Source organism: Balaenoptera borealis (assembly GCF_965194805.1).
Source record: "Balaenoptera borealis genome assembly, chromosome: 4".
In the NCBI taxonomy this organism is placed as follows: Eukaryota; Metazoa; Chordata; class Mammalia; order Artiodactyla; family Balaenopteridae; genus Balaenoptera; species Balaenoptera borealis.
The window spans coordinates 58,927,814-58,941,706 of record NC_138861.1 but is presented as its reverse complement, the minus strand read 5'-3'; the positions used below and the strand labels follow the sequence as shown (position 1 = coordinate 58,941,706).

The 13,893-nt window shown below is 36.9% G+C and overlaps 1 protein-coding gene across 3 annotated transcripts in view; it reads left to right on the top strand.

Moving 5' to 3' along the window:
• USO1 (USO1 vesicle transport factor) overlaps window positions 1-13,893 on the top strand; it is an 88,735-nt gene that overhangs the window by 48,951 nt on the left and 25,891 nt on the right. For all 3 annotated transcript variants that reach the window (XM_082390126.1, XM_082390127.1, XM_082390128.1), the window contains 2 exons: window positions 2,109-2,229; window positions 8,608-8,786. In XM_082390126.1, the coding sequence (XP_082246252.1) occupies window positions 2,109-2,229; window positions 8,608-8,786 (300 nt within the window). The remainder of the gene's footprint in view (window positions 1-2,108; window positions 2,230-8,607; window positions 8,787-13,893) is intronic.

The window sequence follows — 13,893 nt, the reverse complement described above, 5'->3', positions numbered from 1 at the left end:
TTTGATTCAGGTGGTGACAGCCAGATCCCTCCATGGATCCCTTCATCCATTACATCTGATCATTCATTAATGATCATTGCCTGAATCAGTTATTTTGTTAAGAGTTTCAAAATGATGATTTCTATAATTCTGTCATTCTTTCACATTTATTCAGCTGTAATCTTCCTCAAAGAAGAACTTTACTTCATCAACCAGTATATTTTATTACCCTGAATTATAATTCATAGATGAAAGGGAGGATAAATAGCTAAATCCCTTTAATTACTGGTTTTTATTTTATTTTATTTTATTTTTTAAAGCAACCCTAGGGGTTGAGCTATTCTTTTTTATTTTTTTAATTAATTAATTTACTTATTTATTTATTGGCTGCATTGGGTCTTCTGTTGCTGCGTGCGGGCTTTCTTTAGTTGCAGCAAGCGGGGGCTACTCTTCGTTGTGGTGCGAGGGCTTCTCATTGCAGTGGCTTCTCTTGTTGCAGAGCACAGGCTCTAGGCACGCAGGCTTCAGTAGTTGTGGCACATGGGCTTCAGTAGTTGTGGCTCACGGGCTCTAGAGCGCAGGCTCAGTAGTTGTGGCGCACGGGCTTAGTTGCTCCACGGCATGTTGGATCTTCCCAGACCAGGGCTCAAACCCATGTCCCCTGCCTTGGCAGGCAGATTCTTAACCACTGTGCCACCAAGGAAGCCCTACCAGTTTTTAAAGTAAGGAATTGGTGCCCACTTACTTTCAATGCCCAATGAGTATACTTTCATTTCTAGTAACATTTTAGTGGATGTGTTTGATTAGAGGAATATGTCTCTTAATAGTCAGGTAAAAGAAACTGATATGTATTGAGAACTTAGGTTCTATAGGAGTTATTTTATTTCCTTTAGTCCTCATAAAAACCCTATGACAAAGATACCATCCTTGTTTTACACATGGCTATACTAAGTCTTACATTACATAAGTTACATACAGAGTTTATGTAATTTGCTTCAAGTTGCACAGCTAGTAAGTAGACCTTTAAAAAACCCACTGTATCAAACTCATAACCTTAGTGTTCTTTCCACTGTATTTATTCCTCCCTGTGTTAGCAGTTAAACTTAAGTTAACATTAAGTAGGAGAATATGACATGTAAAAATAACCACTTTTGCTTTCTCTCTCATCTTAATGTTGAGACTGGACAGTAAGGGAAATGAGTAGGAAAAGCCCAGTAAGGCTGTGGGCATTTTTTGTCTTATATGAATACTTATTTGCCCAGTACTGGCAGCCAACAGCTTATTTGACTCTTTGGAACTTTTGAACTACTTAGTTGCTCTTCCTCTTCCTCTAAGAAATATCTGTTTTTTTTCATTAAGTATTTTCTGTCTCTTTGACCATTATGGTATTGTTGGGCTCCTGTGGGCTCATAAAATACTTGTTGTTTGATAGTGAAATAAGCAGAAATGGTTAACAGTGAATATTTCTTGAATAATAAAGAGGTTGCAAAATATATAACCTAAATCTAGCTCAACAGGAGCTGGGAAAACTAAAAATCAGAAGCAAAGACTACTGAGAATTGTCTCATACTAGGCATGGTGTTCATGAGGCATGAATTCTCATTCTTCTTTTTTTCTATCAACTTAGAGTCAAGTTTTGGGAATTTCCGGGCCAGATAATTACAAGAATATCTGAACTTTCCCTGCTAAAATGTGGTGATGTTTATTGATTTATATTATTGATTTCACAATTTTTTATTGTTACTATTGTGAAGCATGTACAGAGGCATTACTGAGACAGATATAATCATGTTCAACTCTCTTAGACCACAGTGAAAGCCAGGTAATGAATGATTGATGAATTGATGAATATGCAAGAATTGTTGTATGTTTATATTGTATGGTGAAAAGAGAACTGAATTAGGAATTGGTAGACATGGGTTCCAGTCAAGGATCTGTCTTTTGAGATTTATATAGCTTAGGGAGGTAAATTGCTCACTTTCTCTGTCCTTGTTTGCCCTATCTATAAAGTGAAGGAGTTGGACTTGTGAAATTCCTGCCACTTCTAAAAACTCAATGGTTTTTAAAGTAATTTTTAAATGTCTTGTAAAAGTTGTATTCCACTAAACATTATCTTTCTTCTCCATAAGGGCGTCTTACTACTACAGGCATTAACAAGAAGCAATGGAGCAATCCAGAAAATTGTTGCTTTTGAAAATGCTTTTGAGAGACTACTTGACATTATTACCGAGGAGGGGAACAGTGATGGAGGTATAGTATGAAGAGATTGATTTGGAAAGATTCCTTTTGTTCTCACTGACTTGTTAACTTTTCAGGAATGCAACTGAAGGGAGAAATGAGGACATACATTTTCTTTGTTGTTTTGTTAGATGTTGAGAGAGGCTTCCCTGAGGGAGGATGGATGCTTTATTTTCTTTCTTTCTTCCATTATGGTGTGTTGAATATGGATTTCTTTTTATTTATACTGCTTAATATTTGTTAAACTTCCAGAATCTATTGATATCTTACATCATTTCTGGAAAATCTCAGCTATATCTCCTCAAATACTGCTCCATCACATTTTTTCCTATCTTTCTGAACTCAGATTCAGTTCTCTGTCATATGATTAGATTCTCACTTTATCATCTTACTTTCTTGTCTGCATTTTCTGTCTTTTTATCTTTTCAGGCTTTCTTCTGGATTATTTCTTCTGACCTGTTTTCTATTTAAACAATTCTCTCTTCACCTGTATTTGATCAGCTTTTGAATGTGTCCATTGAGTTTTGAATTTTTCTTTTCTAGAAATTCTGCTTGTTTCTTTGGCAAATTTGCTAGGTAATTTTTTTATAACTTCGTTTTCTCTGCATGTATTTTCAACTTATCTTTTATTTCTTTGAATATAAGAAACAATTACTTCACGATCTCTGTCTGATAATCGCAGTATTTTAGGTCTTTGTGGGTCTGGTACTTTGCTCTGCTGGTTCTTACGCATGGTAAAACATTTTCTGTGTACATGGTTTTCTTTGACTATGTTTTGTGTCGTACTTAGCAGAATTACTTATAGGAATTTGAATCCTAGAATGAAAGTAATTTCTTTCAGAGAAAATGTGCTTGTTTCTGCCAAGCCCTGGGGGTGCAGTTTGTCTGGGATCACGTCATTCCAGATTGAAGGGTTGATATTCCCTGGACTACTCAGGCAATGCAAACCCGAGCTACAAAACCTATGAAGACTAGTTAACTTTTCATTTTTTGCACCCTGAGGATTTATCCTTTTTTTTTTTTTTTCCTTAGGATATATCCTTTTGAGGTCCCATTTTATTAGGTGAAAAGTTTTCTGTTAGATTCCTTCCCTACCTTGTGTATACCCTTGGCTTTGGTTTGTTTTCCCTCTGTCCCATGAGACTGTCAAAATGAAAAGTTTAGATTTATCAAGATTGAGAAATGTACTGCCAGCCAAAAGGTACTTTTATACTTAACTAGCTGTATAGATATCCATTTTCTTGTCAGTTTTAGCCTGCTGTACTATCAGTTCTTCATTGCTCCTAGGCTTTTTTTTTTAATTCAGCATTTTTGTTGTTTTTAATGAGAAATTGATCAAAAAACCTAGCACTAGAGTCAGAGGAGAAAAATGAGTTTATTTGCATTCACTGAACTGGAGTTAGCAAGTAGTGTAGTATAGTTGACAGTTGGTGGCTTACTAATGTGGAAGGCAGGGCCAGGCTGGAGATAAAGATTTGAGAGTCTTTATAATATAGGTAAAACAAAATTAGATAAATGAGAAAGATTAGATGAGTCACTTCGAGTAAGTGAAGAGTGAGAAGGGAAGTGCTAGGACAAACCCTAAGGAATACAAATTGTTAAGAGATCACAGAGGAAGAGGTATTGGTAAAAGAGACTGAGAAGAAACAGGCTGCGAGGCGAGAGGAGAACCACACTTAGAAGGGTTGGGGGAATTGGTAGCATTGTAAGAAGTCACTGAGTTATCAAGATAGGACAGAAATGTATCTGTAGGACTTAGAACATGGACATCATTGGTGACCTTGGGGACAGCATTTGTGTTTAGTGGTTGCCTCAGAATCCAGATTGTAGTGTCAGAGGAGTAAATTAGAAGAGGGAAAATAGAATAGCAGAGAAAACTCATATCAGGAATTTGGTAAAGTCAGGGGAGAGTCAGGTGAACAGAACTGGAGGTTGACAAGGAACTATTTTTCTCTTCTTAAATTTTTTATTGAGATATGAAATATTTCAAACATACAGAAAACAATAGAAAATAGTATAACAAACACTTGTGCGCCTACCATCCAGTTCTTTTAAATAAAGTATCCTTCTGAATATAATCTCACAACTTACTGTTTTGGTTTTTTTTTAATTTTTATTTATTTTTTTCCGCCACACGGCACGTGGGATCTTAGTTCCCCAACAAGGGATTGAACCCACACCCCCTGCAGTGGAAGCTCGAAGTCTTTACCACTACACTGCCAGGGGAGTCCCACAACTTGCTGTTTTTTATTCAACCTTGTGTTTCTGAGATTTATCCATGTTGATATATATTACTCTAGTTCATTTATTTTAAGTGCTATATATTATTCTGTATTATGAATATACTATGATCTATTATTTTCTGATTGAGTTGACAATTAGGTTGTTTATATTTTTGCTAATATAAACTGTTACAGTGAATGATCTTTATGTATTTACTTGTGTATTAAGTTTCTCTATATACCTACAAATAGAGTTGTACTTTTTTCACCATTACCAGATATTGTTGAATGGCTCTCTTAAGTGGTTTTATCAACCTGTACTCCATCAGCAGTGTTTTCAAGTTCCTGTTTCTTCACATCCTTGTCAGTCCTTCCTTGCCAATTTGATGAATGTGAGATAATATCTTATCGAGATTTTATTTCATTTCTTAAATTAATGAGATTAAGCATATTTTCATGGGAGTAGTCACCATCTATTTTTGTTTATCTTTTACCCCTCTGAATAACCTTCTTGCCCATTTTTGTATAAGATTGTTTTTCCTTTTCCAGTTGATTACTGGGAGTTCTTTATGTATTCTGGATACCAATCATTTGTTGATTATACATGTTTCAGTTATCTTCTATTAGTTTGTTTATAGTGTTTGTATTAAAGTTTAAAATTTTAGCATAATAACGTGTTGGGGTTTTTTTATAGTTTATGCTTCTATGTTTTGTTTAAGAAATCTATCTCTACCTCAAGGTCATAGAGTTTCCGTCACTTTCTTATACTGAAGCCTTTTAAAATGTGTCTTTTACATTTAATTAATAGGGATTTTGCATTTGAATGATGTTATAAGATTTGTGATCAAATTTCCATACGTGTGAAGGTCTGTTTCTGAGTTCTCTGTTATGTTCCATTAGTCTATCTAGTTCTACACTAAAACCACACTCTTTTAATTACAAAAGCTTCATCATAATCTCCTATCTATTAGAATATAGGAAAAATTTCCTATCTTGGCCCTCTTCAGAATTGTCTTACGCATCTTTCCCTTTTATTCTTCATATGAATGAAACTTATTTGCTAATCAAATTATCTGAAAATCCCAGTTGGGATTTTGATTGGAAATATATTGAGTTGTTTGGGGTTTTTTTTAAGTTATTATTTATTTATTTTTGGCTGTGTTGGGTCTTCGTTGCTGTGCATAGGCTTTCTCTAGTTGTGGCGAGCAGGGGCTACTCTTAGTTGCGGTGTGCAGGCTTCTCACTGCAATGGCTTCTCTTGTTGCGTAGCACAGGTTTTAGGTGTGCAGGCTTCAGTACTTATAGCATGCGGGCTCAGTAATTGTGGCTCGTGGGTTCTAGAGCACAGGCTCAGTAGTTGTGGCACACGGGCTTAGTTGCTCCGCGGCATGTGGGATCTTCCCGGACCAGGGCTCGAACCCGTGTCCCCTGCATTAGCAGGTGGATTCTTAACCACTGCGCCACCAGAGAAGTCCCGGAAATATATTGAGTTTAAAGATTAAGGAGAATCATCATTGACTTTTTCTATCCATGAACCCAGGTATATCTTTTAATCTATTCAGGTGGTCTTTTATGTCTTTCAGTAATGTTTTATAATTTTGAGCACAAGAGTTGTATATTTTTTTTTATTAGATTCATTCCTAGGCATCTTATACTTTTTGTTACATGTGAATGGGATCTTTTTTTATTACATTTTCAAATTGGTTACTACTTGATTTTTGTATATTGATCTTGTATCCAACCATCTTATTAAACCATTAGTTCTCCTTGGACTTTCTGTGTAGATACAATATTTTCTACAAATAAGTGTAATCTTTTTTTCTTTCTTTTCAGTTCTTATACCACTTTTCTTTTCTTTGTCTCATTGTACTGATTAGAATCTCATGTATTGCTGATGGGAATGCAAAATGATACAACCATTTTGGAAGACCGTTTGGTGGTTTCTTACCAAGCTTAACATACTCTTTTTTATTTTTACTGATTTTTGGCCATGGTATTCTATTTATTTATTTATTTATTTATTTTTGGCTGTGTTGGCTCTTCGTTTCTGTGCGAGGGCTTTCTCCAGTTGCGGCGAGCGGGGGCCACTCTTCATCGCGGTGCGTGGGCCTCTCACCATCGCGGCCTCTCTTGTCGCGGAGCACAGGCTCCAGACGCGCAGGCTCAGCAATTGTGGCTCACGGGCCCAGCTGCTCCGTGGCATGTGGGATCCTCCCAGACCAGGGCTCGAACCCGTGTCCCCTGCATTAGCAGACAGATTCTCAACCACTGCGCCACCAGGGAAGCCCTTAACATACTCTTAACATACAGTCCAGCAATCACACTCCTTGGTATTTACCCAAATGAGTAGAAAACTTATATCTACACAAATCCTGCACATGAATATTTATGGCAGCTTTATTCATAATTGCCAAGACTTGGAAGCAACCAAGATGTCCTCCAGTAGGTGAATGGATAAACAAACTGGTACATTCAGACAATGGAATATTATTCAACGATAAAAAGTTATCAAGCCATGAAAAATCCTGGAGGAACCTTAAATGCATATTGCTAAGTGAAATAAGACAGTCTGGAGAGGCTACATACTTTATGATTCCAAGTATATGACATTCAGAAAAGACAAAACCGTATAGAGACAGTAAAAAGACCAGTGGTTGCCAGGGATTCGGGGGTAGGAAGAAAGAGGAATGAATAGGTGGAACACAGGATTTTTAGAGCAGTGAAACTATTCTGTATGATACTGTAACGGTGGGTACATGGAATTATACATATGTTGAAATCTATAGAATTTACAACACAAAGAGTGAACCCTAATGTAAACTATGACCGTGAGTTAATAATGTATCAATATTCATTCATCAGTCTAACAAATGTACCACACTAATGCTAAGTGGTAATAGCAGTGGAAACTGAGACGGAGGGAGTGTATGGGAATTCCCTTTATTTGTTGCTTGGTTTTTCCGTAAACCTGAAGCTGCTCTGAAAAATCAAGTCTGTTTTTTTGGAGTTTTTGTTGTTGTTGTTGTTTTGTTTTGTTTTTGACCCTGCCGCACGGCTTGTGGGAATCTTAGTTTAGTTCCCCAACCAGGGATTGAACCCAGGCCCTCAGCAGTGAAAACGCAGGGTCCTAACCACTGGACCGCCAGGGAATTCCCTAAAATCTGTTCATTTTTTAAAAGCAATTAATTCTTATAATCATGCAGCTTAACTAGTAGGAGCAAAAGTGTGCATGTACTACACAGAGGAACCTACTCGCTGTGAGCATCCAGCCTCTTTTTTTCATATGCTTTGCAGAGGAAACAGAGCTCATTGGTTAGGAAGCCTGAGGAGTGGCCAGATATCTGTAAGGAAAACCAGGAGGGAGTCGTTAGTGTTTTAGAAACCAAAAGAAGAGGAAGTTTCAAGGAAGAGGCATAAAGACAACAATGTCAAGTGCTTCTCAGCGATTAAATAATATATGACTGATTCACTCAACAAATGTTTAGTAGTGACCTATCATGTATACATCCGATATCTTGTCTCTCTCTCTCTTTTTTTTTTTTTTGGCCTCACCACGTGGCATGCGGGATCTCATCAAACCTGTGCCCTCTGCGGTGGGAGCGCAGAGTCTTTTTTTTAAAAGCCATTTTACTTTCTTCTTGGAATGCTTTTCTGCATCCCACCCACTTCATGTGACTAATTCCTGCTTATCTTTCCCATTGGTGTTTATTTTATTATTATTTTTTTATTTTGGCCGCACCATGCGGCATGTGGGATCTTGTCTCTATATCTGCTGAGGATACAGAGAGGTAAGTAGGATATTCACAAAGTCCTGTCTTCATGAGTTATAATCTAGTGAAGACAGATACTACATAATAATAAAAGGAGCAGGCTACTGTGAGAGCGTATAGCTGGTGATCCTAACCTACTCACTGGATCTCGCTAATCATTCCCGAAGAAATGATGTGTAAGCTGGATTTGAAGAAAATATGTGAGTTACTGAGGTGAGTGGATAGTTGAAAATAGAAGTCAGGAGATCACTGGGGGACCTGAGAAGGCGCAGGCTCACTGCTGTGCACACTGAAGAGATGCTGAGCACTGAGATTTTTCTTTTGAAAATGTTTGAGGATTGAATTTTCCTTCAGGTTTTATCAAAACCTTAACATTCCACTTTACATTCTTTCCCCAGGTATAGTAGTGGAAGATTGTCTGATTTTGCTTCAAAACCTGTTAAAAAACAACAATTCCAATCAAAATTTTTTTAAAGAAGGCTCATATATTCAGCGTATGAAACCTTGGTTTGAAGTTGGAGATGAAAATTCAGGCTGGTCCGCACAGAAAGTGACTAATCTGCACCTAATGCTACAGGTATACTATCCTTAGACATAAATGTGATAAGAATTTTGACAGTGATCCTTTCAAAGAAAAGAAAATGGCTTGTGTTTGATAAATCCAGGATGTTGAGTTGGTTTCAGATGGGCTTTAAAAAAAAAAAAAAAAACCCTTTTAATATGGAGATTTGCAGTTATACGCAGAGATGGAGATCCCCCCACACACCCCCATCAGTTAGTTTCAATAATTATTAACATCTGGCAATTTTGTTTCATGTTTTATCCCCCTCTCTGGCCCTGCAGGATTATTTTAAAGCAAATCCAAACATCCAGTTTCCTGATAGGTTTTGCACTAGAAAATAACAGGTTAGCTTGTTGAGTTGAATTTTTAAAATCTACTATCTTCAGTTAAGGTTCTAATATCATAAATTTTAATACTCAGAATATTAAGTTCAAAGAAATTCATTCAGTAAACATTTACTGAGAGCCAGGCACTGGATGCTTGGAAATGAATGGTAATGTCCCTGCCCCCAAAGATTAATAGTCTTGAGTTTTAAATCTAATACAAGTTAAATTGACAAATCATGTGTAATTTTATTTACGCTTTATGGTGAAAGCTTGGTGGTGATAGACAGTAAAAGCGAAGACAGTAGGATCCCAAATGAATTCTACATCAGAGAAAATGGCGAAGTTTTTAGAGTATTTTACTTACTTATCCCTTTATTGAATTCCCCTTCTCCAGACCCTTAAGCTTATACGGGTCTCCCACCTTACTGACTCTCTAGTGATTCCTGTGGGTCTTTGAGTGTCTCTGAATTGTGCCTGCATCTCTGAAGTTGTGTTCCTCAAAACTAGATGGTTAATCAGACTGGTAATTAGAATCCACATATTGTTGCATGCTCTGGGAGTTGCCTGCATAGCGTTGATTGATAATTAGGGTGACCATATGCCCCAGTTCACCAGGCCAGTATTCATTTTGTAATTACTAATAGTGTCCTCTTTCACTTCAAAAGTGTTCCAGTTTAGATAATAAATTATATAGTTAGCCTATTTAGAATATGCCTAAAAACTGTTAGGAAAATATTTTACAGGAGAACATGGGCAGAATCTTTCTATTTATACTCCCATCTTCATTGTATCTGTTTTTACATGTCAGTATTACACATTTCAAGGCTATTAGTTTTTTATGTTTTAGAAATAGTGTCCCAGTGGTAAGCTTGATATTTTTGCTCAACACTGCTTTCTTTTTTTTTTTTTTTTTTTTAACACTGCTTTCTTAATAAAGGAAATTCCTCTAGAAAAGTAATTTTCAAAACGTGATTAGAGAAAATGAAGGGGTCTGATGATGTGCAAATTACACATATATTTCCTGCCAGAGTGAAAATTTAAACTGCTTGAGCAGCTTACTCATGTTTTATAGCTTAGGGTACTATGTAAATAATTATTTTTGAAGAAAGTCTCACTTATTAAAAAGTAAAAGTACTATTTTACCCCCTAAAAAAATTTAGAATAGAGTGCTGCATATAAACAGAAAAACACAGTATTCTAGTTATATAGTAAGTTAGTTCTTTCTGTAAGTATTCTTTACTTTTAGAAAGTGAATAAACTAGATCCTAATCTTGAAGAACATAAACTTCAAAATAAAGAAACTGAGTTTAATTCACTTTAATATATTCTCCACTCAAAGACTGAGTAGTTGATGTAGTCATAGCTTCACAGGCCACAGGTTATCTTCTGCTTTTCACCCTATTAGAGGGCTCTTTCTTGATAGCTTTATTGCTTATATTTAGGGTTGCTTGTATTTCAAGTTCTCTATTATGCACCAAATGAAAATGCATTATAAATGATGATAAACAATCCTTTTTGGATAGATATTTCCATTTAGAATTACTCATCATTACAGTTACAATAATGGAATTCTAGGCCACTAAAAATTGAAATTGATCCACTTGAGGATAGTTCATTCAAATTTTGCAAATTAAATTTGGGGGAAGCATCTTATTGAAAAATTTTTTAGTTGTAAAACATTTAAATTTTTTCTTGGAATGATAATTTTATGACTAATTCTACCTACAGGAATCCGTTCTATGCCGTTTTTTGCATAAATACTGCCAGTGACTCTCAGAAAGCTCATTACCTTATGAGAGACTCCTCTTCATTATTATTATATTTGTTACGGTGATCTGCGATCAGTATCTTTGATGTAACTATTGTAATTGTTTTGGGGCACCACGGATCACACCCGTGTAAGATGGAGAACTTAATTGATAAATGTGTGTGTTTGACCGCTCCACTGACTGACTATTCCCCGTCTCCCTATTCCCTGATACATAACAATATTGAAATTAGGCCAGTTAATAACTTTACAGTGGCCTCTAAGTGTTCAAGTGAAAGGAAGGGTCTCATGTCTCTCACTTTAAATCAAAAGCTGGAAATGATTAAGCTTAGTGAGGAAGGCATGTTGAAAGCCTTCATAGGCCAAAAGCTAGGCCTCTTGCACCACTTAGCCAAGTTGTGAATGCAGAGGAAGAGTTACTGAAGGAAATTATAAGTGCTACCCCAATGAACACATAACGATAAGAAAGTGAAACAGCCTTATTGATGATATGGAGAAAGTTTTAGTGGCCTAGATAGATGATCTAACCAATGACAACATTCCCTTAAGCCAGAGCGTAATCTGGAGCAAGGCCCTTACTCTCTTCAATTCTGTGAAGGTTGAGAAAGGTGAGGTAACTGCAGAAGAAAAGTCTGAAGCTAGCAGAGGTTCATGAGGTTTAAGGAAAGAAGCTGTCTTCATAACGTAAAAGTACAAGGTGAAACAGCAAGTGCTGATGTAGAAGCTGCAGCAAGTTATCCAGAAGGTCTAGCTAAAATAATTAATGAAGGTGGCTACACTAAACAGCAGATTTGCAATGTAGATGAGACAGCTTTCTACTGGAAGAAGATGCCACCTAGGACTTTCATAGCTAGAGAGAAGCCAGAGAGAAGTCAATGCCTGGCTTCAAAGCTTCGAAGGACAGGCTGACTCTCTTGTTAAGGGCTAATGCAGCTGGTGACTTTAATTTAAAGCCAGTGTTCATTTACCATTCCAAAAATCCTATGGCTCTTAAGAATTATATGCCACATCTTTTCTGCCTGTGCTCTATTAAATGGAACAACAAAGCCTGGATGACAGCATATCTGTTTACAACATGGTTTACTGAATATTTTCAACCTACGGTTGAGACCTACTGCTCAGAAAAAAAAGATTCCTTTCAAAATATTACTGCTCATTGACAATGCACTTGGTCACCCAAGAGCTCTGATGGAAGTGTACAAGGAGATTAATGTTGTTTTCATGCCAGCTAACACAACGTCCACTCTGCAGCCCATAGACCAAGGAGTGATTTTGACTTACAAGTCTCATTATTTAAGAAATACATTTCGGGGGCTTCCCTGATGGCACAGTGGTTAAGAATACACCTGCCAATGCAGGGGACACAGGTTCAAGCCCTGGTCTGGGAAGATCCCACATGCCGCGGAGCAACTAAGCCCGCGCAGCAACGAAAACCCAACGCAGCCCAAAAAAAAAAAAAAAATACATTTTGGTTTCTTTGTTTTTTAATATTTATTTATTTGTTTGTTTGTTTGGCTGCACCAGGTCTTAGCTGCAGCATGCGAGATGTAGTTCCCTGACCAGGGATCGAACCCAGGCCCCCTGCATTGGGAGTGTGGGGTCTTAACCACTGGACCACCAGGAAAGTCCCTAAGAAATACATTTTGTAAGGCTGTAGCTGCCGTAGATAGTGATTCCTCTGATGGATCTGGGCAATTGAAAACTTTCTGGAAAATGAAGATCATTTGTGACTCATGGGAAGAAGTCAAAATATCAACATTAACAGGAATTTGGAAGAAGTTGATTCCACCCGTCATGGATGACCTTGAGGGATTCAAGACCTAAGTGGAAGAAGTAACTGCAGATGTGGTAGAAACAGCAAGAGAACTCAAATTAGAAGTGAAGCCTGGAGATGGGACTGAATTGCTACAATTTATGATAAAACTTGAATGGATGAGGAGTTGCTTCTTATGGATGAGCAGAGAAAGTGGTTTCTTGAAATGGAATCTACTCTTGGTGAATATGCTGTGAAGATTGTTGAAATGACAACAAAGGATATTACAAAAACTTAATTGATAAAGCAGTGACAGGGCTTGAGAGGACTGACACCAATTTTGAAAGAAGTGTGGGTAAAATGCTATCAAATAGCATTGCACGCTACAGAGAAATCGTGAAAGGAAAAGAAAGCCGATGCGCTAAACTTCATTGTCGTCTTATTTTAAGAAATTGCCACAGACACCCCAACCTTCAGCAACCACCACCCTGATGAGTCAGCCGCCGTCAGCATCAAACTCCAACAAAGACATTGTGACTCGCTGAAGGCTCAGATGGTGGTCAGCATTTTTTAGCAATAAAGTATTTTTTTAATTAAGGTTTGTCCATGTTTTTTTAGACATAATGTTATTGCACACATAAGGGACTACAGTATAGTGTAAACATAACTTTTATTTGCAATTAGAAAACCAGAAAGTTTGTGTGATTTGCTGCATTGAGATATTTGCTTTATTGTGGTGGCCTGGAAGAGAACCTGCAATATCTCCGAGGTATGCCTGTATTTTTTAAAAAGCAGGAATAGAAGGGTAATAAATTTAAAACAAAAACCAACAAATGAAAACCACCGACGTCTAACTAGAAAGGTCCAAGAACAAGAGCCAATGTGTAGTCCTAAAGCCTCTCTCCTGTGACGTCAGTTTATTAATGAAGCCTCTTTGAGAATGTCTGCTAGGCCAGATGTGGAAACATTAACTATTTTAATTCTTCATAATTTACTGATTTAACTACTGACTGAGTTTTTCCACAAATTCTAGTGATTGCCAGTCACCTTTTTATTCACCAGCAGTAAAAATAGCACTTTTCATACCCATTTTATTTTTTATATTTTATCTCCCCCCACAAAAACGTCCCCTTTCTTAGTGAAGTCGTTATCTATCATATGCACCAACTATAGCAATAAAATTGTGTTAGTCTCCTCTGTTATATCATTGATTACTTCTGTACATTTAGGGTAACATTTGTATAGCACTTTGTCACTAATAAAGTGTTATCATAA